Below are 25264 nucleotides of genomic sequence, written 5' to 3'. Positions count from 1 at the left end.
CACACATCAACAGTTTGTTAATCTGCTTCTATGGAAAGGCACGATGCAATATAGAAAACAGTAAATATTAGGTGTCCCTATAGACAAGTAGGATGGTCTTGTGGTTAAGAGACTGAACTGGGACATGTGAGATTTAGGTTTTCTTCCTGACTCTGCCACTGACTCTCAGTGTGACTTTTGGCAAGTCACGTAATCTTTTTATGTCTCAGTTTTCCTTCTGCAGTATGGGAATAAAAATACTTTGCAACCTCCTGTGGGTGTGCTGAGATTATCCTTCCCTACCCTCTGTGAATTAGGGAAGTATTAACCCTTAATGTATATGAAATGTTTAGGTATGAAGCTGATGAGCCCCATATAAAAACCGTAAATAAAAAGGAATACTGATTCTTTTCATTACGTACTGGACACTGCATCATGTTGCACCTGGAAAAGTGCTTCCAAGAATTTCCTAGTTGATCATTGTTTTGTTGGGAATTGTTTGATAACATCTTTGATATATTGCCAATCTCTTAGTGCCCAATTATTTTCTCATTTATGTATTTGAATAATAAAAATTCAGTGTATGGAGTTTGTTTCATCACACCATGTTTCAAAGTCCTTTTCTGCGTTTAGGTCTCATCTATTTTTTTAGCCCTCCTTTTTTATTAATATTAAATTGTGATAAATTCACTTAATAAAACCTCCTATTCATGAACAGTGTAGATAGATAACCTTGGAAAAGGAAGCTCTTTGTGTAGAACTGGCAGTGCAAGGTTCCCACCACTGTCCTTCCATTGTCTTCTTCCAGCAATACTACAGTTGACTGGGCAGTGTATATTATAGGAAAACCTACAAATTTGTTCTGCTTAATTGAACAATCTGGCCCGATAGGTATCTCTCTGCTGGTTGAACTTGCTAAACAGAGTGACCAATTGCTTGCTTTTGAGATTTCCCCACCCCGCTCCAGCCAGCTGCACTGCCTCTACATGCAACCTTTAATTCATCTTCTCTTTTAGCTCCAAGCAGATGGCTTCAGCTTCTCATAGAATAGTCCAGCTTGTTTTATAGGCAGAAAAATACCTTAAGTGTGACCAAGTCCAAATTCCTTTAACAACATGCTCATAGTTTGCCAATAGTGTTCCTGGAGCAGGTGATGTGTCCACAATATCTTCCAAGCCATGTTTTGGTGGCTTCTTTCTCCTCAGCATTCTCATTCCCTCTCCAGGAATATACTGCAAAGTTGTTTCCCTTATGTTTCTGCTCTCTAGGTTCTAGCACGTTAGCCCCTTCATCTTCTAGCAGAGACAGAATAGTGCTCAGATGATTGTCCCATATTAGGACCCTGGAGTACCATGGCATTTGCTGCTCCAGGTCAAGCAGCTTTCAGGATTTGCCCATGATATGGTAGGGGGCTAGAGAGTACAGTTCTCAGCACCCTGCATCACTTTTTTGCATGTATTAGTGGATCAAACTATCTGGGAGTCATGGGATCTGCTTGCTCTTGAAAATAACTTCCTCTTTTGTACAGGGCTGCTCATTACCTCTTTTACTCCTCTGACTTCAACTGCTTTCCCCAGCTGGACATTCTAAGTGTAAGTCAGTATCAGTGTGGAAAAAAATCTCAATAGTTCAAGGCTCTCGATTTTTTTCTCCTCAGAAGTGCCAGACCTTGTCAGACATTTCAATTCTAGCTTTATTCAGCAAGTAAGTTTCTATGACTCTAGTAAACCCCCAAGCTCCCCAGAGAGTATAGTCAGAAGAAGAATTTCAGAAGGATGGGAAGTCATACTTCCCTGTAGAGACATGGAAGGATAGGACTCTTCCCCTCCCCAAGAACTCGGCCAAGATGATTACAAAAACTTAGAGGGCTCCAGACTCTACATTCCTCAATTCTTGAACTTCAGACTAAATCTACAGCCTCCTTCCAGACACAGTGGAAAACTGTTGGTCTTGGTCAAAGATTAATCCAGCAGTAGTAGGTCTTTGGGGGCTGGGAGGGAGAGGAGAAATCCTCCACTTTGCTAGAGGCTAACACTTCCCCCATGTACTCTGGGGACAAATAAATGGACTCTACCTTAAGAAAGCAATATGAATCTCCACTTAAATGTCTCAGTAGGTCCCTCAATATTTTCTGCTTCCCAGTTTTCCCTCTGTGGACTCAAGATCTCAGCAACTTTTTAAAAAAGGAATAAAGCTAAATCTCTTAGCCAAAGAATGAAAGAGGGAAAAAAGGAAATTTTTATGATTGAAATTCACTCCAATGCAGAGAGCCTATCCAAGGGACTTTACATCACATTCTTTTTTAAGGATTTAAGTGGTATGGAAGGCCTGGAGGAAAGTTTGCCTTGGATTGAAATTACTCATAGCAAATACCCTTTCTTAAAAATTTAAAGCTAAGTTTTTATAGTAAGTTACAGAAATAAGAAATCATATGCTGTCATATAGGAGGACTCTCTTAAGGGGATGTCTGTACTGAAAGTTCATTTTGTAAGAGAGAACAAAAGCTTGTTGTTTATAAAAATACATGCAGAAGAGTAAAACTAAAGGAATGTTTGCACACTAGTGTCTGTACAATTATGACATTCTGGGGTGCAATCCAGACCAGTGAAGAGCTATGTGACCCCTGCCCTGTGCACTTGGGTGTCTTACAATGCTTTGCTGCTGTAACTCCCACCTGGGACGCTCACAAACAGCCTTCCAGCATGCAGCCTTCCAGCCTTCCACCCTGAATGTCTGTGTATAGCTGCATCCTGCCAGCCACACATCATTCACACTCTGGCTTCCACCAGCCTTGATTAGCACTTGCAGAGTGATCCCAACATACTCCTGTTCCCCCTCCTACCTCCATAATGTGTGTTCGCCACTGTCCAGCCCTCTCCTGGGCAGTCTAGATATATTGCCCCCTTAAGGAGATCAGTATTCAACAGTCTATTACCTAAAATGGAGCTACCCAAACAATTCACAATGTTGGATTAATTTTAATTAAAAAATAAAACAAATATATTTAACTTCAAGAAGATAGGTTTTAAATGAGTATGAGTATACGGCATTAAAGTTGGAAATGGTTATAAGAGCTATAAAGACTAAACGAACTAGACTTGGTTCAAGGTGAAGTCACTTGCCACATGTTTCTAGAAACATTGCTGACCAAACACTCAGCTAGGACCTGCTGCCTAAATCCAGTGTTTTGTTTTGTTGTCTTAGGTGAAAAGGAGAGAGAGAGAGATAGGGGGAGATCCCTTGGGGGTGTTTCTGCCCCTCACTTTTGTAGTTCAGTCACCCTTTTATTGCATTTTCCTGAGGGTTACTCTGGATGAAGTTCATTCCCACTGTGAGGTTGGAGTTACGGAGTTTTGTGTTGAAAGAGGTTTCATGCTGTTGTTTGCTAAGATGCTGATCTGTTTGTTCTTGCTCCCCTTCCTTGCCAAAGAATGTCCACTTGATAGGTGATGGCCCATCATCTTCGAGGACATCTGGCTAGAGGCATCAGCTTGTCCTATGTCTTTGAGAAATGGGTTTGCCCACTCCCCAGACTTGTCTGATAAACACACCTCAGTTATAATTTCAGCTCACATTAAAAAATTTACATATTATGTTACCACATGTTTCATCATGATATTATTGATCAGTGAGTTATTAGTTTTCAAATGATACCTCACAAGGCATATTTTCTACAGAGATTATTACAGTAGTTTGTAGGGTGTGAATGCAGGGGTGATTTCCATCACAGCTACACCTCTACCCCGATATAACGCTGTCCTCGGGAGCCAAAAAATCTTACTGCGTTATAGGTGAAACCGCGTTATATTGAACTTGCTTTGATCTGCTGGAGTGCGCAGCCTCACCCCCTGAAGCACTACTTTACTGTGTTATATCTGAATTTATGTTATATCGGGTTGCGTTATATCGGAGTAGAGGTGTATATCTTTGCTTATTTTAGTCTTTTCTCCAATATTTTGGTTTTATTTTATTTTTCCTAATATTTGAGCAACAGTGCAATAAACAACTGCAAGGGGGAGATGAAAGTTGAGGCTTCCATGGAAGATGACCTGTCCAAGGCTCTCTTTTGTGCTATGACTGTTCGCCTATAGGTGTCAGCAAAATGTTAAATATTTTTAGTTTTGTGAATAAAGTACTCAAAATGCAGATGTATGATCTGTCTCAATACGCGGCCAAAAACTCTATCCAAGTTATAGTATCTTGGTGTTTTTTCTTAAAGCCCAGGTCAGGTGATTACATGCAGTGTTGCTGGAACAATTTTTATAGTGAACTGAACTGCAAACCCTGTATATAATGGAAACCACTTCAAGCTAGGGGGCGCAGCAGCAACCCCAAACCCCCTAGTTCCAGCACCTATAATTACATGAGAATCTTGGCTTTCCTTTTGGGAGGGAAATAGTAAGTTTCTAGCCCTTCTGGTTGTGAAGAAAAGCCTGAAAACGTGAAAAGGCCCAAAAACTAGAAGGCAAATTAAAATAATTCAGTTTTTTAAAAATCCCATGATTTTTAAACCAATTTCATAATTTTGGGAGTTTGATGATTTTTGAACACTTGGGGTTGACAATACTAAAACTTTCTTACTGGCTTCCTTGACTTTTGCATTGTCTGTGTTACTATGCCCACCACTGTGTCCATGTCAAGTCACTGTTCTAATCCTTTGATTGCCTTTCCCTCACTAATCATATTTAAGGACTCTGTCCTTTTCGCTGCTGTTTAGCTGCCCATACCTCTCACTCCTCTTTGAAGCTTCTGTTGAAGCTTAAAGATAAACCACCCACTATATCCTTTTCTTGCCCATTCTAATGTCTGTACCTTCTTCATGTGACTACTAGTCCCCTGAACAAGTTCAACAATCTTCATGTTCAGTTCTTCCATGAGGCCTCTAAATCCTTGTTCTACCTTCAAAGAATTAACAACCCAACCCACCAACCCCCACCCTTGCAAAAAAAAAAACCCTCGAAAACTCCAAACCCAAAATTTATTAAAACAGGTAGAACTAACAAACCACGTTTTCAACTTTGCTTTTTATTGTAACTGCTTCCTAGTCCTCAATTGTATGTCATCAGTAGGATTATAAACAGCTCAGGAAGAAGAACCCAGACTCCTTTCTTTGTCTGTGAAGTCCCAAGGCCAAAGTTTTCAAACTGGATGCCTAAAATTAGACAACTAAATCCATAGTTAGGATCCTTAATAAAAACAGCCTGATTATCAAAAGGGCTGATGTCAATAGGAGTGATGGTGGCTCACCACTTCTGAATATCAGACCATTTTTGTGTGCCTAGACATAGATTTAGGTGGAAACTTTATGCATCTGTGTTTTAAAATATTGGCCCTTTTGCATTCTTGGAACTGTATATAAATCTTTTTATGAGAAAAAAGATTGCATTTTATTAGTTACTGTTGATTGTAGTCCACTATGGGGCTGAATGCTTCAGGATATTTCTTAACTGTGTTTGGCTAGAGTCATGCAAAATGTATTTAATTGGGCAAATCTGTTATTAGACATACTAGAAAAATAAGTATGTATATTTGCACTTCTTTATATTTAACAAACAGTGGAATTTGATGAAAAAGTGATCCATGCTATTTGGAGTAATTAGAGAAGCTGAGTCTTTTGTACTCATATTTGAGCATAAGGGCATAAGTAACCGACCAGTGAGGTAGAGGTCAACCATGATATAACTGGTGAAGCACTGGGATTAATGCCATAAGGCTCAGGTTCAGAGCTCAGTTTTGAATTATGTCTTTTGTTTAATAATATCAGCGGTGTGGATCACAAATTATGTCATTGTGATGCAAAGTTTGAATTTAAAAGATGAAAACCTTAAGATTTCAGTAATGGTCCCTATCTGTTATGCTAAACTAGTCAGAAAAAAGAAAGTTCTGTTTTGTAATTTGTATTTAACAGGTCTGTATATGATGACCAGCCAAATGCACACCAAAGGTTTATGGAAAAACTAGATGCTTGCATACGTAACCATGACAGAGAGATAGAAAAGATGTGTAATTTTCACCATCAGGGCTTTGTGGATGCTATTACAGAACTTCTTAAAGTAAGGGCTGATGCAGGAAAATTAAAGGTAAGAAACTACTTATTTAAACTTGTGTATATTGCTATCATTGATTAATACTAGATGGAATGTTTCTTCTTTAAGGGATAAGACTTTCATGATATGCGTACACATCCTGATGTTTACAATTAAATTTTCAGAAATTGTATAGCTTTTCAGAAATGTCTTGTCTACTATAATAATAAATGTGCTATGTTCATACCTTTTTAGGTCTCATTTTATGATTTCTTCATTTATAATTTTGTATAAAACATTGCCAAAAATAAATTTATTAAGTAATTCTGGAAGACTTTTAAAAGGCACAGTATTGATAAAAGCAATATTTCTTTTAACAGGTCTTGTGATTTTCTCATTTTGATTACCAAATTATGTATAAGACCTCTCAATTTCAGATTCAGAAAAAATATTGTTAGAAATCTTGATTCTTTTGGAAAGCCTCCACTTACAGTTGCACATTTTTTTAAAAAAGTGTTCTTGTGCTCCCCAAAAGAATAGGTGGTGGTGTGGTATTCATTAGAAGTGAGGACTAAGGTTTACTCAGAAGTCAGAATGCAGAATAATGAATTGTGAGACCTGTCCCTTTTAGCTCTCTTTACACTTTGGAAAGCAAAATATGCACACCAGACAGAATGAGCGTAGTTCACCAGAGGTTATGATTAGAAGAGCATTATATAAAGGATATTCAGATAACAAGAGACCAAATACAGCGTCAATGAGGTCATTGAGCATCTTTGTTTGGAAATTAATGAGATTTTTAATAAACTAGAATGTGCTTCCTTATTATGATGACCTAATGAGTCACTTAATATGTGGGAAAATCTGAGGTCGAGCTTTGCCTGCACCTGCAGCATTAAAATGTTGCTGTGGTTTGGAGATTTCCACGTTTGATGTTAATCAACCACCCAGTGTTTGCATTCAGCAAAGTATGAATGTTTAATTACCATAAAATGCAATCACCATTTCTTACAGACAATGAATGGCACATAGAGCTCATTGAGGTTATCAAAAAGGGACCAGTGGTCAATTGGGTCAATGATTTGAATTGTTTGACAGACCTACAGAAACAAGTAAGGTTCAAAAATCCCAAGTAAATTTGAGAAGTTTGCCACAGAATCTGTTAGAAAGAACTGTCATAAGTAATTGAAGTTAACAAAAGCCCTTTGCAATCAAAAGTTCAAGTTCAAGCTGTAGAGTTAATTTGAATTTGCATTTCTTTGTTCTAAATTTCTCATGAAGCATGATCTAATTACAAGGGTGAGCAGTTACATTAGGGCAATATGTGCATATTTGTCTAACAAAGGTGAAATTATTTTTAAGGTCCAAGTTACTGATACCAACCGAAGGCTTCAAGATGCTGGGAAAGAGGTGAGAAAATGGTTTTTAATTGAATATTTGCAGCAAATTAAATTTGTTTGCATAATTTAATTGTAATTTTTACAAAATATCTAAGGTGATAGCCCAAACAGAGGAAATCATCCGATGTAGAATTCAGCAGCGGAATATTACAACAGTAGTGGAAAAACTGCAGTTATGTCTTCCAGGTGAGTTACAAATATAGTGCAGTAGTGACATTTGACTAAATACAATAGTCAATGAGATAAGTCATTGTACCCAAAATGCAACAGCAATATTATTTTTTTCTGTCATATTTCAATGTTCTATAACATGAAATTTAGCAGAAGTGTTACTAGGATCTTACAAATGTGTCCAAATTTAAATCTCATTATGGTATATTTATTCTATAATAATTGTAATAGGGTAAACATGCAGCTTTATTAGCAAGCTAACAACGAGAGGACATAGATTGTACAAAAAAAATTAAGCATGTGTATTTTTATCATACAATAAATATGTTTGCATTTAAACCCTTGAAATTGTTATTTAATATTTATTTTCCTGTGGTTAAAAATTTAAGGGAAAACTTTAAAAAGTTTGTGAATGTTATTTATAGTAGCATCTTTCAACATAGTGCAGTATTACAATAGTATGTTATGGAACAGCACCATCTTGAGACATTGTTTCGTATACAGTTAGAGAACATTGCATTTCACAGTGTACATTTAAAAAGACTGACTTCTGTTTATGATGTTGGCAGATAGGTTTGAATCTTTTTCTTGGTACTACGTAATCTTTCTGTTGTGACTTGGGATAATGACAGCAGATGGTACTGTTGCCTTTCTATGAACTGTTCCCATTAACTGGTAATACATATGAAATTCCCCAGGTTTTTTATGGTGTGCTATGAACATGATTGGTTGACAGATATTTAAACAAAAGTTGGTGTGTTTACATTGAGAAATGTTTGAAACTACTGTTTCCTTTTAAATTCTTTACTATTTAACTTCTCTTTAATAGTTTACTTTTTTCTCTTAATCTGCAATCTAGAACCTTATTTTTGCTACTTCTACTTGGTCTTCATATTGTAATATGTTATTGAGAAAAGTGTGTAAGTGAAAGTAAGACTAAAATAATATACAGTATATACTTTTCATTTTAAAGTATATATTCTTTTTCTTATTAACTAGAGTATTTAATTTGCAGTAAGATCTAAATCGGTTAATATTTTTGTTTTATATAGTACTGGAAATGTACAGCAAACTAAAAGAGCAGATGAATGTAAAAAGGTGAGTGAATTTCTTTCTATAACTGAAGTGTCACTTTTTTAATGAATGGGTTCATCTACTTGTCTTTTACAGTTATTAACAAATGGATGAAGACTAGTAAGGTCAAGACATAGTGAATCATATAGTCAGGTCTTTTCATCATTCCTTGCCCTTGTTTCAAGTGTGCCATTACAAATTAACAGATGTTACATGAAAAATAAAACAATTCTAGGATCTTAATTAAGAAACTTGAGAAAACAGTTTTTACTTAAACAAGCATGAATGCAATGGAAATATATTTTAGGACATGAAGTATAAACCTTTATTAATACTCTAAAACAATTTAAGGACCAAGAATAAAAGTGATCCTTAGGAAATTCAGTAGAAATGGTAAAATAATGGTCCCTTTTTGGTTCATTAATACCCCGGTAATCTATCACAGTACATGAAAATGTATAATTCACTTTTCCATATATCTTCCTTTAGTGGCAGAAATTTTGTTAGTCTCTTATTTATTTGAAACAATTAGTGTAATGTGTAAAGATTTTCTCTTTACTATATGCACAAAAATGTGAACTCTAAAAGACATTCCCTAGACGTCAGAGTTGGATTAGTGTTTGCTGTTTACTACCTATGGGCTAGATCACAGGTTTGCAATCTTCTCAGGCCTGGTCTACACTACGAGTTTATCTCGAATTTAGCAGTGTTAAACTGAATTAACCCTACACCCGTCCACACAACGAAGCCCTATATTTCGATATAAAGGGCTCTTATTATTGATATCTGTACTCCTTCCCTTTGAGGAGAGTAGTGCTGAAATCGGTATCGCCATTTTGAATTTGGGTTAGTGTGGCCGCAATTTGGCGGTATTGGCCTCCGGGAGCTATCCCACAGTGCACCATTGTGACCGCTCTGGAAAGGAATCTAAACTCGGATGCACTGGCCAGGTAGACAGGAAAAGCCACGCATACTTTTGAATTTCATTTCCTGTTTGCCCAGCGTGGAGAGCTGATCAGCACAGGTGACCATGCGGTCCCAGAATCAAAAAAGAGCTCCAGCATTGACCGTACGGGAGATACTGAATCTGATCTCTGTATGGGAAGATGAATCGGTTCTATCAGAACTCCGTTCCAATAGACGAAATGCCAAAACATTTGAAAAGATCTCCAAGGCCATGATGGACAGAGGCCACAACAGGGACTCAACACAGTGCTGCGTGAAACTTAAGGAGGTCAGAGAAGCGTACCAGAAAGCCAAAGAATCAAATGGACGCTCTTGGAGGGAGGGGCGACTGATGACTGTAGCTATGCCACAATTCCTGCACTCTCTGAAAACCATGTGAATTCTGGGCTGAGCTCCCAAAGCCTGAAGGGTCAAAAACATTGTTGCGGGTGGTTCAGGGTATATGTCGTCAGCCGCTCCCCACCCCCATGAAAGCAAAGGGAAAAAAAATCGTTTCTCGCCTTTTTTTCAGTGTCACCATATGTCTACTGGATGCTGCTGGCAGACGAGGTGCTGCAGCGCTACGCAGCAGCATCCTCTTCCCTTCCCTTCCCTTGTGGATGGCAGATGGTACAGTAGGACTGGTATCCGTCGTCATCGTCCCGTGAGTGCTCCTGGCTCCCAAAGCCTGAAGGGTCAAAAACATTGTTGCGGGTGGTTCAGGGTATATGTCGTCAGCCGCTTCCCCCCCCCCCGCCTTCCTCCGTGAAAGCAAAGGGAAAATAAACGTTTCTCGCCTTTTTTCAGTGTCACCATATGTCTACTGGATGCTGCAGGCAGACGCGGTACTCATAGACTCATAGAATATTAGGGTTGGAAGGGACCTCAGGAGGTCATCTAGTCCAACCCCCTGCTCAAAGCAGGACCAATCCCCAACTAAATCAGAATGGTTTCATTCCCCAGGCAGTTGGTGCATCAGGCCCTTCCCTTCTCCCCACCTGTCTGGATTTACTCTCTGCCTGAGGTTATCTTCCAGTTCCTTTTTGTACACTTTCTGAATCCTCTTTGAATTCTTTTAGGGATGCTTTTATCATGTCTTTTAATTCCTTTTGACCAACCTTGAGGGCCTCCTGACTGGCTTTAATTTCCGTTATCATTGCACCAATATTCTTGATCTGTGTTCAAGTAGGAAAATCAGCTTTTAATTCCTTTCCCCGGGGGAAAAAACCCCACCTTTCCTCATTCTTGACTTCAATTTTCACAGCATCCAAGTGGTCGAAGAAGAGACAGGCTTCTAGATTGTGTTGATTCTTCACTGGGAGAAGAAGGAGCTGATAGAGGACGATGGTAATAATATCTAGCTCTGATAGAGCACTTTTCATTAGTAGAACTCAAGAGGCTACTGCAGTGCTACACAACAGCATCCCCTTGCCTTTGCAAGTTAGCTAAGACGGTTACCAGCTCTACTTTACTGAGACCGGCCAGGAGCACCCATGACAGCAGCAGACGATACAGTATGACTGGTAACCATCTTTGTCAACTTGCAAAGCAGCAGACGGTAAAGTAGAGCTGGTAACCGTCTTTGCTAACTTGCAAAGGCAAGGGGATGCTGCTGTGTAGCACTGCAGTACCGCGTCTGTCAGCAACATCCAGTAGACATACGGTGACAATGAAAAAAGGCTGGACAGGCTTCATGGTTGCTCTGCTATGGTGTCTGTCTGGGCAATCTAGGGAAAAGGGCGCAAAATGATTGACTGCCATTGCTTTTATGGAGGGAGAAGTGACTGACGACATTTACCCATTACCATCCGCGACAATTTTTTGGCCCCATCAGGCATTGGGATCTCAGCCCAGAATTCCAATGGGCAGGGCAGACTGTGGGAACTATGGGATAGCTACCCACAGTGCAACGCTCCGGAAGTCGACACTAGCCTCGGTACATGGATGCACGCCACCGAATTAATGTGCTTAGTGTGGCTGCGTGCACTCGACTTTATACGAACTGTTTCCAAAAATTGGTTTCTGTAAAATCGGAATAATCCCGTAGTGTAGACATACCTCAGAGTAAGGGGCAGCGTGGTGTTGCATTATCTTTGGAGCCGCCCAGGACAGAGACTGACTCCTTGAGTCAGTCTCCTACTCACTGTTCCGGGAAGAGGAAATAAACTCCCTGGACCTATACTCATTGTAATATATGCTCCTGCTCCATACCGTACAGATATCACTTTCTGCTTGCTAGAATATCTGTTCTGCGAAGCCCACTGCTTCTTGCGTGCTGCAAGTGGTGATACAGCACGCTAGTTAAAATGGTTATGCCCTCTCACTTCCTTGCACTGTTGCACAGGACAGGAACAGTCTGGCTTTATTATTGGCAGGAGTGTTAAATTACTGAGTGGAATCATGGAGGGATCACATGAGTAAGCTACAATGACAGTTTTTTAGCAGCATTTTGATTTCAGGTGATGTGTTATTTTTGTAGTTTGACTCCCATTGGTTCTTTGGGGTTGATTATTTTTTTACTATTCTTGAGAATTCATCAGTACTCTTCAAAGCTAAAAATAACCTTCAGTCCTCTAAAGATTTAGGGTTATGTCATCTCCTGTAGAAAAATTTGCAGGAGAGGAAATGTTACATGGGGAACTGCAAGTCAAGAACTGTGTCATTACAGAGGTATTAGCCCAGCAGAGTAGGGGTTAGGACATGTCGTCATCATCCCACTAGAAGGAATGCCGAAGTGGGAGGTCCTCTAATAGCATCAATATCCTCAGAGCTGCATTGAAATCCCATGGAGGTCTAGAGCACTGGCTCTCAACCTTTCCAGACTACTGTATCCCTTTCAGGAGGCTGATTTGTCTTGTGTACCCCAAGTTTCACCTCACTTAAAAAGGATTTGCTTACAAAATCAGACATAAAAACACAAAAGTGTCACAGCACACTATTACTGAAAAATTGCTCACTTTCTCATTTTTACCATATAAAATAAATTGATTGGAATATAAATATTTTACTTATATTTCAGTGTGATACTTACCGTATAATAGTATATAAAGCAGTATAAACAAGTCGTATGAAATTTTAGTTTGTACAGACGTTGCTAATGCTTTTTATGTAGCCTGTTGTAAAACTAGGCAAATATCTAGATGAGTTGACATACTCCCTGGAAGACCTCTGTGTACCCCCAGGGGTAAATGTTTCCTTGGTTGAGAACCATTGCCTCGGAGCATTCAAGATGAGAGACAGTATCTTCATGCTACTGCTGAGGTTTTCTTCTTCTCTGTAGTATGACTCTGTCGTTAAGTGTGTGACTATCGCAGGGATCAGCGACCTTTGGCACACGGCCTCTCAGGGAAAGCCCCTGGCGGGCCAGGCCAGTTTGTTTACCTGCCATGTCCTCAGTTTCGACCGATCGCAGCTCCCATAGGCTGCTGTTTGCCATTCCAGGCCAATGGGGGCTGTGGGAGTGGCAGCTAGCACATCCCTCGACCTATGCCACTTCCTGCAGCCCCCATTGGCCTGGGACGGTGAACTGTGGCCAGTGGGAGCTGCTATCGGCCGAACCTGCAGATGTGGCAGGTAAACAAACCAGCCCGGCCTGCCAGGGGCTTTCCCTGACAGTCTGCGTGCCAAAGGTGCCGATCCTTGGACTGTCGTTTCCTTATGACTTAGTCTTCCCTATGGGGGAGCATAGAGGGGTATCCTGTGGAATTTGACATTAATTCTGGTGGTAATTTCCTGTAGCTTGCCAAGCAACAAAGCCATAGAGTTGTACACTAGCCACGTTCCCTTTAATACTGCAGTGGTACCACTGGTCTTGCTTGTTTTTGCAGGAAGAGCTTCTTGAGAGTGTCAGAGATGTGGAATGTGAATGTTCATTGAACTGAACCTTAACTGAAAAGATAAGGGTGTTGACTTTTTAACAGAGCCTTTTTTTCCTCACAAGAGTTTATTGGATATTAACATTAAATTAATGATAACAAAAACAAAAAACTAATAAAAATACTTTTCCTCCTCAATTTCTCAGATTTCTAGCTTCTAAAATACTGTAATTTCACTAGTACTCCAGTTTCCATAAAATCGCAGACGAGACCAGAATTGCTAATGTAAAAAAAACAAGCAGAGAAAAAGGTGTGGCATTTTTTGGTTTTAGGACAAAATCCTTTTAGGACTTCTGTACACATCGTAAAGAATCCAAAAGAGCAGAAGCTTATTTACTTCCTCCTATAGACATCACCTTTTAAGATAATGCAAAGTATGTGTCTGGAATATGTGTTGCTTTACTTTGCCAGAATGAAGGTTCGCAGTGGATTCCAAACAGCCATCTGTTGGTAACAATTTTTGGTCACTACCAACCTAGGCTGGATTTGAACTGGTGATCTAGGGGTGAAAGGCTCTGTATCCCATTTAACTATCTCCTGAGCCATGTATAATGCAAGTTGACAAGAATAGTTGTGAGGAAAAATAAATGAGGAATCTGCTCTAAACAGACAAGATTGGCTGGAGAGTTTTATAGAGGGGTTAAATCTTGGGAGAAAGTGTCTTAATGGAAGGGGTGTTGGTGGTCCCAGTGTTTTATTACTCAATATGGGTTTATAGATTATAATGAATCTTCTGGACTTTCATTTTTTTTTCTTTTAAAGACTGATTTAAAGTGACTTAATCATATCATGCTTTTTATTTAACTGTATTATATCTTATAGCCTGTGTCTGCCTGTATGCGTCTTTGAATAAGGTTTCAGATTTTGCTTTAGAAAATGATGAATATACAACTCCAACAGAATTTGTTAGAGAAAGAGATACAAAAGCACTGACATTGTTAGTGTACTGTGGGAAGCATTCAGTACTACAGTGAGTGCAATAGAAATGCCTGTAAACAAATAAATTGATTGCTAAGGCTGTTGTTAGACCTTATTTAAGCCACTGTAGGAAAGATGGAGGGGACTGTGATCTTGTGGGTAAGGTTTAGATCTGGGTTCTTTTCCTAGCTTAGTCATTGACTTTCTGTGTAACGGTGGGAAAGTCACTTAGCCCTTGTGTGCCTCAGTTACCCATACGTTGCAATGGAGACAATGGTTCCTTATCTCATACGGAGTTGAGATTCGTACATTTTACCAAGACTTCGAGATCCTCAGAGGAAAGGTGCTATATGAGTGCAGTATATAACCGCAGCACAACGGGACCAAATTCCACAGTAGCAACCCCTAAATTCTGTAGCAATGTAAATTTATTCTAATCCCCATTCATCACATCCCCATGCAAACAAATGCTCACAGTTGAAATATATGAAGTGACATTAAATCCATTGTTGATTATTTTCAGCTATGACTATTTTTGTGGATGGATTTTTTTCATTGTGCTCTCTTGATGAAGCTCCAAGTCTCTGTTCCCATGCCGTTCTCCACGTAGCCCAGCTCATAATTTCCCTTCCCAGTGTACCCCAGAGAAGGGGGAAGCTGATAGCTGACTACAGTGGCTAATGTCTCTAGTTGAGCAGGTCTCAACTGCTGTGTTGTTTCCAAAATCCCACAGCTCACCAGCCTGTGCTTGTGGTTCTCCTAGTTGCGAGCTGGACTCCAACTCTGCTTCTGTAATCCACTTTTGCCTAGCTTCATGGAGCAATGCAACAAGCATGCACTACAATGCATTGGAGACCTTCCAGAAAACACCATCCTAGCCACCATGGATGTAGAGGCGCTCTGCACAAACATCCCACACACAGATGGAATACAAGCTGTCGGGAACAGTGTCCCTGATGATACCACAGCACAACTGGCTGCTGAGCTCTGTGCTTTTATCCTCACACACAACTATTTCAGATTTGATGACAATATATATCTCCAGGTCAGTGGCACCGCTATGGGCACCCGCATGGCCCCACAATATGCCAATATTTTTATGGCCAACCTGGAACAATGCTTCCTCAACTCTCATCCACTCGCACCCCTTCTCTACCTACGCTGCATTGATGACATCTCCATCATCTGGACCCATGGGAAGGAGACTCTGGAAAAATTCCACCACGATTTTAACAGCTTCCACCCCACCATCAACTTCAGCCTGGACCAATCTACACGAGAGGTCCACTTCCTAGACACCACGGTGCAAATAAGTGATGGTCACATTAACACCACCCTATACCGAAAACCTACCGACCACTATGCCTACCTTCATGCCTCCAGCTTCCATCCTGGGCACATCACACGATCCATTGTCTACAGCCAAGCACTGAGGTACAACCGCATGTGCTCTAAACCCTAGGACAGAGACCAACACCTACAAAATCTCCACCAAGCATTCTCAAAATTACAATACCCGCATGAGGAAATAAGGAAACAAATCAACAGAGCCAGACGTGTACCCAGAAGCCTCCTACTACAAGACAAACCCAAGAAAGAAACCAACAGGACTCCACTGGCCATCACATACAGTCCCCAGCTAAAACCCCTCCCACTCATCATCTGGGATCTATAACCCATCCTGGACAATGATCCCACACTTTCACAGGCCTTGGGTGGCAGGCCAGTCCTCGCCTGCTGACAGCCTGACAGCCTGAAACATATTCTCACCAGTAACTGCACACCGCACCATAGTAACTCTAGCTCAGGAACCAATCCATGCAACAAACCTTGATGCCAACCCTGCCCACATATCTACACCAGCAACACCATCACAGGACCTAACCAGATCAGCCACATCATCTCCGGTTCATTCACCTGCACATCCACCAATGTAATATACACCATTATATGCCAGCAATGCCCCTCTGCTATGTACATCGGCCAAACTGGACTGTCTCTACGAAAAAGGATAAATGGACACAAATCAGATATTAGGAATGGCAATATACAAAAACCTGTAGGAGAACACTTCAGCCTCCCTGGCCACACTATAGCAGATCTTAAGGTGGCCATCCTGCAGCAAAAAAACTTCAGGACCAGACTTCAAAGAGAAACTGCTGAGCTTCAGTTCATCTGCAAATTTGACACCATCAGCTCAAGATTAAACAAAGACTGTGAATGGCTTGCCAACTACAAAACCAGTTTCTCCTCCCTTGGTTTTCACACCTCAACTGCTAGAACAGGGCCTCATCCTCCATGATTGAACTAACCTTGTTATCTCGAGCTTGCTTGCATATATATACCTGCCCCTGGTAATTTCCACTACATGCATCCGACAAAGTGGGTATTCACCCACGAAAACTCATGCTCCTAAACGTCTGTTAGTCTATAAGGTGCCACAGGATTCTTTGCTGCTTTTACAGATCCAGACTAACATGGCTACCCCTCTGATACAAGCATGCACTGTAATTCAAATAACTTCTTTTAGGGAAAGCTGGAGAGCAGGAGTCGGATATAGGCATGTCGTCACAGTGCAAGGAGAGAGGGGGAAAAAGTATTGGGATTCCTGGTTGCAACAAAATGGTGAAGTGCTTGGCAAAAATGTTGAATTGTATGGGATATTGGGAAAATGCCCAAATTATGAAGAGCATGTGTCCCTATTTAGGATGAATGGGCAGTTCACAAATCTCAAAGTTTCAGTTTTAGGCACTTTGCAGACTCAGGCAAGCATCCCTATATCAGTTTATGCTTGGTTCGTGTGTTTCATGTTATCTCTTCAAGAACCAGAAACGTTATTTTCAAAATGAAAGCTGAGAAGCTGGGACACAATTCTATGGCAATGAATGAATTCTACAGCAAATTATGTAGTTGCAGTATCACAGTATCCTCATAGTATAGTATATAGATCATTGTACTACAAGGCTGGTGGTGCTTTAGAAAGGCAAAACATAGGCCAGCTAAAGTAATAACAGTTATCAATAATATAACTTCCAAGGAAAAGATGGTGGCTTAGTCTTGTTGTAAAAAAAGATACTTTGTGACGTTTTCAAAATTGATAGACTGATAGTTTCTTAAGATAAATTATTCACAATGGTAAAAGGTCCAAAAAGTAGATGACTTTTCATAAAAAATGATGATAGTGGGAGTGAGCAGGGAATGAAAGCAGAATTTTTCCCCCTACAAATGGTAATAAACTTATAGAGTATATTATGGTGAAAAGTTGGTCAACATAGAATACAAATGAGTTTGAGAAACCTGTTCCTATAGAAGGGAAGGGATTTAAAGGTCTGGTTAAATAACAAGTGGGAAGCATTGGGATGGACCAAAAGTAGGCAGGTGCGTAAAGCCAGGTGGTGCTTTCCTATTCTTTCCTATTGTTTTTTTGGTGTTTTTTTTTTATTTGAGGTGATTCAAGTTCAATCCCTGTGAAGAAAATAGCTGTAAAGGGTTGCTGTCCTAGGAAAACTACAGAAATTGCACAGTCCTTATTGCAACCACCCCCGTGGATTGCTTGAATAATATTTTTAAAGGAAGTGCTTTAAATCTAAAAGTTTTTAAGCTGTGTAGTTGACTGCAGTGTTTCTCAATGATTGGTCTGTGGACCGGTGCCAGTCTCTGAGATCTTTCTGAAACAGTTTAGGAAGGCAGCAAGCTGTTGCCTGGTATCGAAAAGGTTGAGAAACACTGGGCTACAGGGATTCCCTTCCTTCACAAAAGTAATGTTGCAGTCAAGGTGGTGACTCTTTGACATGAATTTTTGTTTTCACTTTTGTAGCTGTTCCCAGGTCATATGGTTTTCTTTCTCTGTTAGCATTGACCATTTTTAAAACCAGTTTGTATGAACATATTGAATATGAAATTCATTTTATGTAAGGTTGTTCTTTTAATTAGCATTTATTATTTATATACCACAGGCAGCAAGTTAGGTGTTTTTCAGACTAGTATGAGGACAGGCCATACAAAGAGCTTACAGCCTAAATAAGCAATACATTGAGTCAGGAAAAGGAGAGTCGTGCCAAGTAAGTTTCTTTGTCAAATATTGTTTCAAAATTTGAATCAAGCCTTCTGGAGTTGTGTTAAAAAAAATCACCAAAACACCAAACAAAAACTTGTGATATGTATCTTCAGAGGTAATGTTTAAAACTGTTTAAATATTACATGCTGATAACATTATGTTTTCTCACTGCCATTGTTTATGATATGTTTAACTTAACACCAGAAGTCTTGATAGCCTAACTGGTTTTTTTAATGATGCAATTTTTGGCACTTAGACAATAAAAGAAGCTTAGGTGATTTCAAGCCAATGATAACCAAGAATATGTGATGTAGATATCTTAAAGTAGCAACTTTCCAGATGACCCCCCCAAAACTTTTGTAAATCTGGTTTTCCGTATTGCTTGCAGGGCACCAGTGCAGCAAGCAGGTGCTTGGGGCAGCCAACAGAAAGGGGTGGCAAGTCTGGCTCTTCGGTGGCAAATCGGCAGTAGAAGTGCCGATCGTGGTTTTTTTGTTTTGTTTTTCCTGCCACTTGGGGCAGCAAAAACGCTGGAGCTGGCCCTGATTGCTTGCTTCTGTTTGTGTATTCTCACAGATGCTTTACGTGCCTCCTAACCCTTTGTCAGATTTATTCAGGAGGTTTCAGAAAATTACTGGGAAATTAAGGATGCATTACCAAATCTCCATAGTTTATATGGTTTTACACTGATTCTACTCCAGCCACCTCTCCTTATATATTGAGAGATCTCTATATATGAGAGAAAAAATTGCTCCAAAAACAAAGTTTAAAAAAATGTTTTTGTTTGAAGAATGAATTAAATTGTATACCTGCATGTCTTTGCCAACCCAGACTAAGCCTTGGCCCTAATAACATGTACTTCTGAATCAGTGCTCTGCTATCCAAAGTTCTAGCATGCTTCATGGTTAAAGATTGTTCACCTTCTTTTTTGTAACCAATCAAGTTTCTAAAGAGTTTGTTATGGTTATATTCTGACTTGTAGGTCCCTTTAGAGGAAACCGCAGTATTTGTATCTCCTTAAAGAAAATCTTTTTTCGACATGTTGAAGGAAAGGGTTACTCCCCCTTAACAGTGCACTGTCAACTTGAATTTTTTGAAGCTGATTAAGTGTTTAAAAGTTTTCTAACAGATTTTTTGAGTATTTGGGGGCCTTTTCTTAAGACAGGACATGCCTTTTTCCCACTCTTAGTTTTTTGTGCCCACCCAGAAGTGAGCGTGTCTTCCAGGAGGAAAGGTTTGGTCAGAGGTGAAGGAAATGCTAGACTTTTGGGTTCCCCAAGACTGATGTGGTGTGTGCTTCTTTGCCTTAAGTATTTCATGCAGTACCCCAGTATTTGTAACCTGCATTGCCTTCTTTATGATCACAATAACTTCTTTGGATTACTTCCCCCCAAGGAACTAAATAGAGATTACTAGCCCAAAGATGGCTCTGAATCCCCACCATTACTATGAAGCTTTTTTAACGTGGTTGAGAGACAAGTGCCTCCTTCCCGAGGAATATGGCTTAAGCTTCCTAGTTCTCTCAAAAGACCTATACCCCTGATCCTGTTCCCCTCTTCCTCATCTGCATCCTGCAAGTCTGAAGACATTGATACCTATGTTCTTGAGTCCTACAGATCTCAATGAGTATGTGATTTTTGTTCCTAGAAAAGCTCAGGGTCTCAGCTCTTTTACATGTCTGGGCTAGTCAGCACTCTCAGAAAACAGGACAGTTTCTGAGAAAGAAAGTTCAAATCACTTTTATCTGCAGAGGAATGTTTGTCATTGCAAATGTTCCCCTAATTTATCCGTGAAGGAAAGAGAACTCTCTTGCTATGCTTCGGATCAGTCTGAATCGAGTCATGTAGAACATTCTAAACACTGTTCCCCTCACTAGCTCATCCTTCTCTTGATAGACCATCTTTGTCCAGGAAGGCAAGCGTGGTCTCCTGCCTCATGCAGACCACCTGCGTGTTGGGTTGCGTCTCCCCATAGAGTCTCCTTCCCTGGCTTGCTTCCTCTCCTGAATGTGATGATTTGGAGAATTTGTACAACCTATGAATCTGTGTGAGATAGAGCTCTTGCTCTGTATTTATCTATACCAGGCTGCAAACTCCATTTTGAAAGATGTATACAGAGCGCTCATAATATGTGACCTGGAAATTTTTTACTGTAGCTCATAAAGCTTCTCCTGCTACAGTGTAGGTCAACTACAGGAAGTCAAGTCCTGGCTTGGATCTGCTGAAGTCAGTGCCAACGCCCTGATACTATACTGAGGTTTTCTCCTCCCTACTCCCATGGAGGAAAAACACATCACCAGCATCATTCCTGAGGTATAGGGGGAGAAAAAAATGTCTTTCCCCTAAATATTACACTATTTGTAGTCCTTTCAGTTCCTGCCTGAGGTGTTGCATCCTCTGATCTAATTGTTTCTTATGTTAGAAATGGCAGTTTTACTGTAAAAAAAATACTATTGTCCTGCCCTGTTGCATAATATGTGTATGCGTTAAGGGGGTAGTGCACACAGAGTGATTTGATACAGATACAAAAATCTTCCTCTAAGTGCAACTTCCTCTGTGTCACATCCCATGGCAATAATGCTACTATCCCCAGCATGTATCATTACAATTTATACATTGAAAAATATACTTTTTATTTTTTGTAACTATCTTTAGGTTTTATAACTTAATGGTCAATGCTTGCTTTGTCTTTCCTCCTACAGTTTCATCAGTAGCCCCCACTAGGTAGTGGAATCAATAAATAATATGGGTGCCAGCTTTTACCTCATACGTAATTGTACAAAAATAACACCTATTCTAGAGGTAAACATTTATTAATGAAATAAAAAGTACTGAGCTGCACTCTTGTTCTGCAAAAAGAATGCTGTTGGATCCTGCATGATATGAGTTGAATTAGAGAAGCGAAAATAATTATTATAATTTCCTTATAAAGTAAAGATATTGCATAATTGTAACTTTGAAACACATGTGAACACTGCAGCTATTTCTTTCCCTGGCTATAGCATCTTTTACAACTCTTATTTTTTAATGTTTCAAACAAGTAAACAGTAAACATGCATTAATGAGTTTTTAAAAGTTCAGCTCTACTTCTCTTCTCTGGCTTATCTTTCAGTGGCTATCAGTTAGGTTCACATGTTAGTTATTTAGATACCTTTTGATTTTCCAAGAGATCACTATACTGCTGGGTAATTTAATTTGATTTCTGTAAAGTTCTCTGAGTTAGGCAGGATATGAAAGAACAAAGAATATTCTTTTCTCATTCAGTCTTTTTACAGTAGTATATATAGCATTCTTCTCTGAGTGGGCACACATATGTCAGAGAAGAATATTGTTTTTTCCTTTTTTTGTAGACTCAGTCCTCTTCTCTGGCTAATTAAATCTTTTCTTTCCTTGCCATGGTATTTTAAGTTTTTCTTTCTTTCTTTCTTTCTTTCTTTCTTTCTTTCTTTCTTTCTTTCTTTCTTTCTTTCTTTCTTTCTTTCTTTCTTTCTTTCTTTCTTTCTTTCTTATTATTAGCAGCAGGTTTTTGGAGATGGCTGCAATTAACTCAATCTTAAATCCATGGTCAAAAGGCTCTCTTGCAAAGATTTTCTTGCTGAAGTACTTTATGAAAAAAGCAGTTCTCCTTCAGTGAGATCCAGTAACCTCAGATTAAATTTTCTTGCTCTCTCCCCCATGCCTTCCAATTTTTTCCTGGATTCTCTAGCAGTTTTAGTTGATTTTACTGGTTTGAGCTTGAGCCAGGGGCACTGGAACAATTTCTATAGTGAGGGTGCTGAGACCCATTGGACCAAACTGTAAACCTTGTATATAATGGAAACCACTTCAAGCCAGGATGTGTGTCAGCACCCCCAGCACCTTTATTTCCAGCACTTATGGCTTGAGATGAAGATTCTGTGTCTTCAGTGCTCTCAGTTTGGCACTCCACCTATGAATTTCTTTCTTGGAACTCCTCCATGCCATTTTTAGTATCATTTATTGTTTTATGCACAGAAGTAATTTAGTCAGCAAGGAGGTTTATGCCTTTCTCAACTTTTTAAAAAAAGTGCGTGGTGCAGCTTCTGTGTTTCCCAGGTAGGCCTCCCTACTCTATGGATGGGGCTTGGACAATCTGTAAGGGGTCAATTCAGTATCAAAACAAGATACTGAACTCAGATATAAATAATTTTTATCTTTTTGTTTTCCCACCAAATCTGCTTCCTTATATCATTAGAAGTTTTTATATTTTGGAGAGCAGTAAAGAATCCTGTGGCACCTAGCTCATGCTCCAAAACGTCTGTTAGTCTATAAGGTGCCACAGGATTCTTTGCTGCTCTCCAAAATATAAAAACTTCTAATGATATAAGGAAGCAGATTTGGTGGGAAAACAAAAAGATAAAAATTATTTATATCTGAGTTCAGTATCTTGTTTTGATACTGAATTGACCCCTTACAGATTGTCCAAGCTTTCATGGATGAATACCCACTTCATCGGATGACATGTGACATGCATCCGATGAAGTGGGTATTCATCCACGAAAGCTCATGCTCCAAAACGTCTGTTAGTCTTTAAGGTGCCACAGGATTCTTTGCTGCTTTTACAGATCCAGACTAACATGGCTACCCCTCTGATACTATATTTTGGAGGTGTCAATGGGGATCAAGTCAATCCTATTGATGGATTTTGGGTCCCCATGGGAAGATTTATCAGCCCTCTGCTGTGTTATGTCATATGACTTCTATTGCTACTTCACATTTTTATGTCCTCATAGTTTCAAAACTTGGGTATTAGTTAAGTTACTCTTGCAAGACTTGCTCAGAGGAGGTAGTAACAATGCACTTCTATATCTTAAAGGAGGAATTTTTTAAATGTTTAAATTGTTGCTTAACTCATTTATATTAGTCACTTTCAGTTTGTACATTTCATTACATTTGCTGAGAGCTAGTAATGTTTATGACAAAGTTCCTGTGTCTCATTTATACATAAATATTTTCTAGATAAAAAATTAAAATAAATCACACCATGAAATGATATGCAAAACTCTGTAGCTTAAATCCTAACCTGCTGGTGACCTTCAAATTGTGTCTTCAGTGCTTTATCAGAACAGATGTTAAAGGGGCAAGGTTCTGTGCGTGTGCATGCATAGAGAGAGAGAGTGCGCACGCACTTAGGACCTTATATATATAATTAGTAAGCAACTCTAGAATGGATTGAAAATGGATTATGGTAATTTTGATCTTAGAGACAGCAGTCAAAACCTTCCAGATGAACTAACTGTGCTCTGATAAGCTGATTTGTATAATTTAAATAAAAACCTTTTATATGATTTTGATGCTATTATAGACTTATTCCTCCTTAGAAGTCACACCATGTGGCCCTCTTGGACATTGTTATTTTAAAAAAACAAAAACCACACACACACACACAAAACCCTTTTTATTGAAAACATTCTACTTTATATAAAATAAACAGAAGGCAAATATACAATAAAGCAAAGGTTCCTAATTTACACTTGGAACCACTTTGTTTGCAGTCTACTGAAAGCAGTTGTGTTCTTGGAGAGAGAACAATTTTTTTCCCCCATCCTTTGACTATACTGAATTCAACCATCTTGAGTTGAGAGAATTTGTTTGTACAGAACCGGAATTTACAGCTGAAATATGTAGGTGGTTTTTGCTCATGTATTCACAAAAGTTTTATGTACTATTACTTTGAATTAACACATAAAATTACCATAATTGAAAGAGTTTTTTTTCCCAGTTTTACTTTGTACATTTGAAAGAACTTTGTATATTTGTATATTTAAATTTTCCATTATGTAGTCAGTTCACTTATTGATTGTGTGGGGCTTATAAGGAGAAAGACAAGCTAAAGCTACAACTCAAACAACTAAAATTGAACTAAAGAGGTTATCTTGCATATACGCTAAGAGAAAGATTGCTTTTAGAAAACATATTAACTAAGCCTGACCTAAACTTGACCCCTTTTCCTTCTTGACTAGGAAGTTTCTGTGCCACTTATTCTTGCATTACAGAAATCAGGATTCAGCCCAAAATAAATGTTTTTTAAATTTATTTTAAATGGCTTCCATGCTGAGTGGTTGGCAACATTTTTGTTGACAGAACAATTTATTATCATACCTGCTAATATAGTAGGCTGTCTCATATTATACGGTTTGTATGTTTCCTGTGCCTCTTGATAACTTTAAAATCCTGCTTTGCCATGGGTTTTTACAGTTCATAGTGTTTGTTTACTGCTCAAAGCTCTGCGGTCTGTTCGAGAGTTATTCTGTTTTTGCTGTGATTAACTTTTGTGGGGTGAAATTTTAAAAAGTGCCCAAGTCCCGTTTTGAAAAGTGACTTAGGTATTTAGGAGCCCGAGTCACTTTTTGGAATGAGACTTAGGTTGCCAAGTCACTTAGGCACTTTTGAAATTTTACCCATAGCCATTCAACCCACAAGTGCATTGAACAAATAAGAGTCTTGGCCCTGAAGAGCTTGCAGTCTGTGTGAGAGCTGAGAAAAAAGATTATTAAATGAAGAATTTTAAATTCCCCACAAAATTAACATTTTTACAGTGATCTCGTTCTGAAAATGAAAAATGTTCATGGTATTTCTCCTCTATAAGAGCATGTATAGTTCATATTTGAACATTTAACAATCCTCTGTGTCAAACTTATTTGAATTTTGTTTTCTTTGATTTTGCACTATCTAGAAGAATATTGAAGAGTTTGTATGTGGGAAAAGTTTTCGCATTTTTACCGGTGGGGCAAGAGATAAAGAATGCAGTTAAAAAAAAATAATTAAAAACGGGCCAAGTGACGACCCAGGGTTCAGTTCC

General features: G+C 39.1%; 1 protein-coding gene across 8 annotated transcripts in view; it reads left to right on the top strand.

Annotated features, from left to right (window-relative positions):
- Positions 1-25264, top strand: part of EXOC6 (exocyst complex component 6) — a 195186-nt gene that overhangs the window by 41785 nt on the left and 128137 nt on the right. For all 8 annotated transcript variants that reach the window (XM_050959380.1, XM_050959382.1, XM_050959381.1 and 5 more), the window contains exons 2-5: positions 5888-6059; positions 7368-7415; positions 7501-7591; positions 8629-8674. In XM_050959380.1, coding sequence (XP_050815337.1) covers positions 5888-6059; positions 7368-7415; positions 7501-7591; positions 8629-8674 — 357 coding nt within the window. The remainder of the gene's footprint in view (positions 1-5887; positions 6060-7367; positions 7416-7500; positions 7592-8628; positions 8675-25264) is intronic.

Source organism: Gopherus flavomarginatus, chromosome 6 (assembly GCF_025201925.1).
Source record: "Gopherus flavomarginatus isolate rGopFla2 chromosome 6, rGopFla2.mat.asm, whole genome shotgun sequence".
Classification (NCBI taxonomy): Eukaryota; Metazoa; Chordata; order Testudines; family Testudinidae; genus Gopherus; species Gopherus flavomarginatus.
This window is presented reverse-complemented; position numbering and strand designations above follow the sequence as displayed.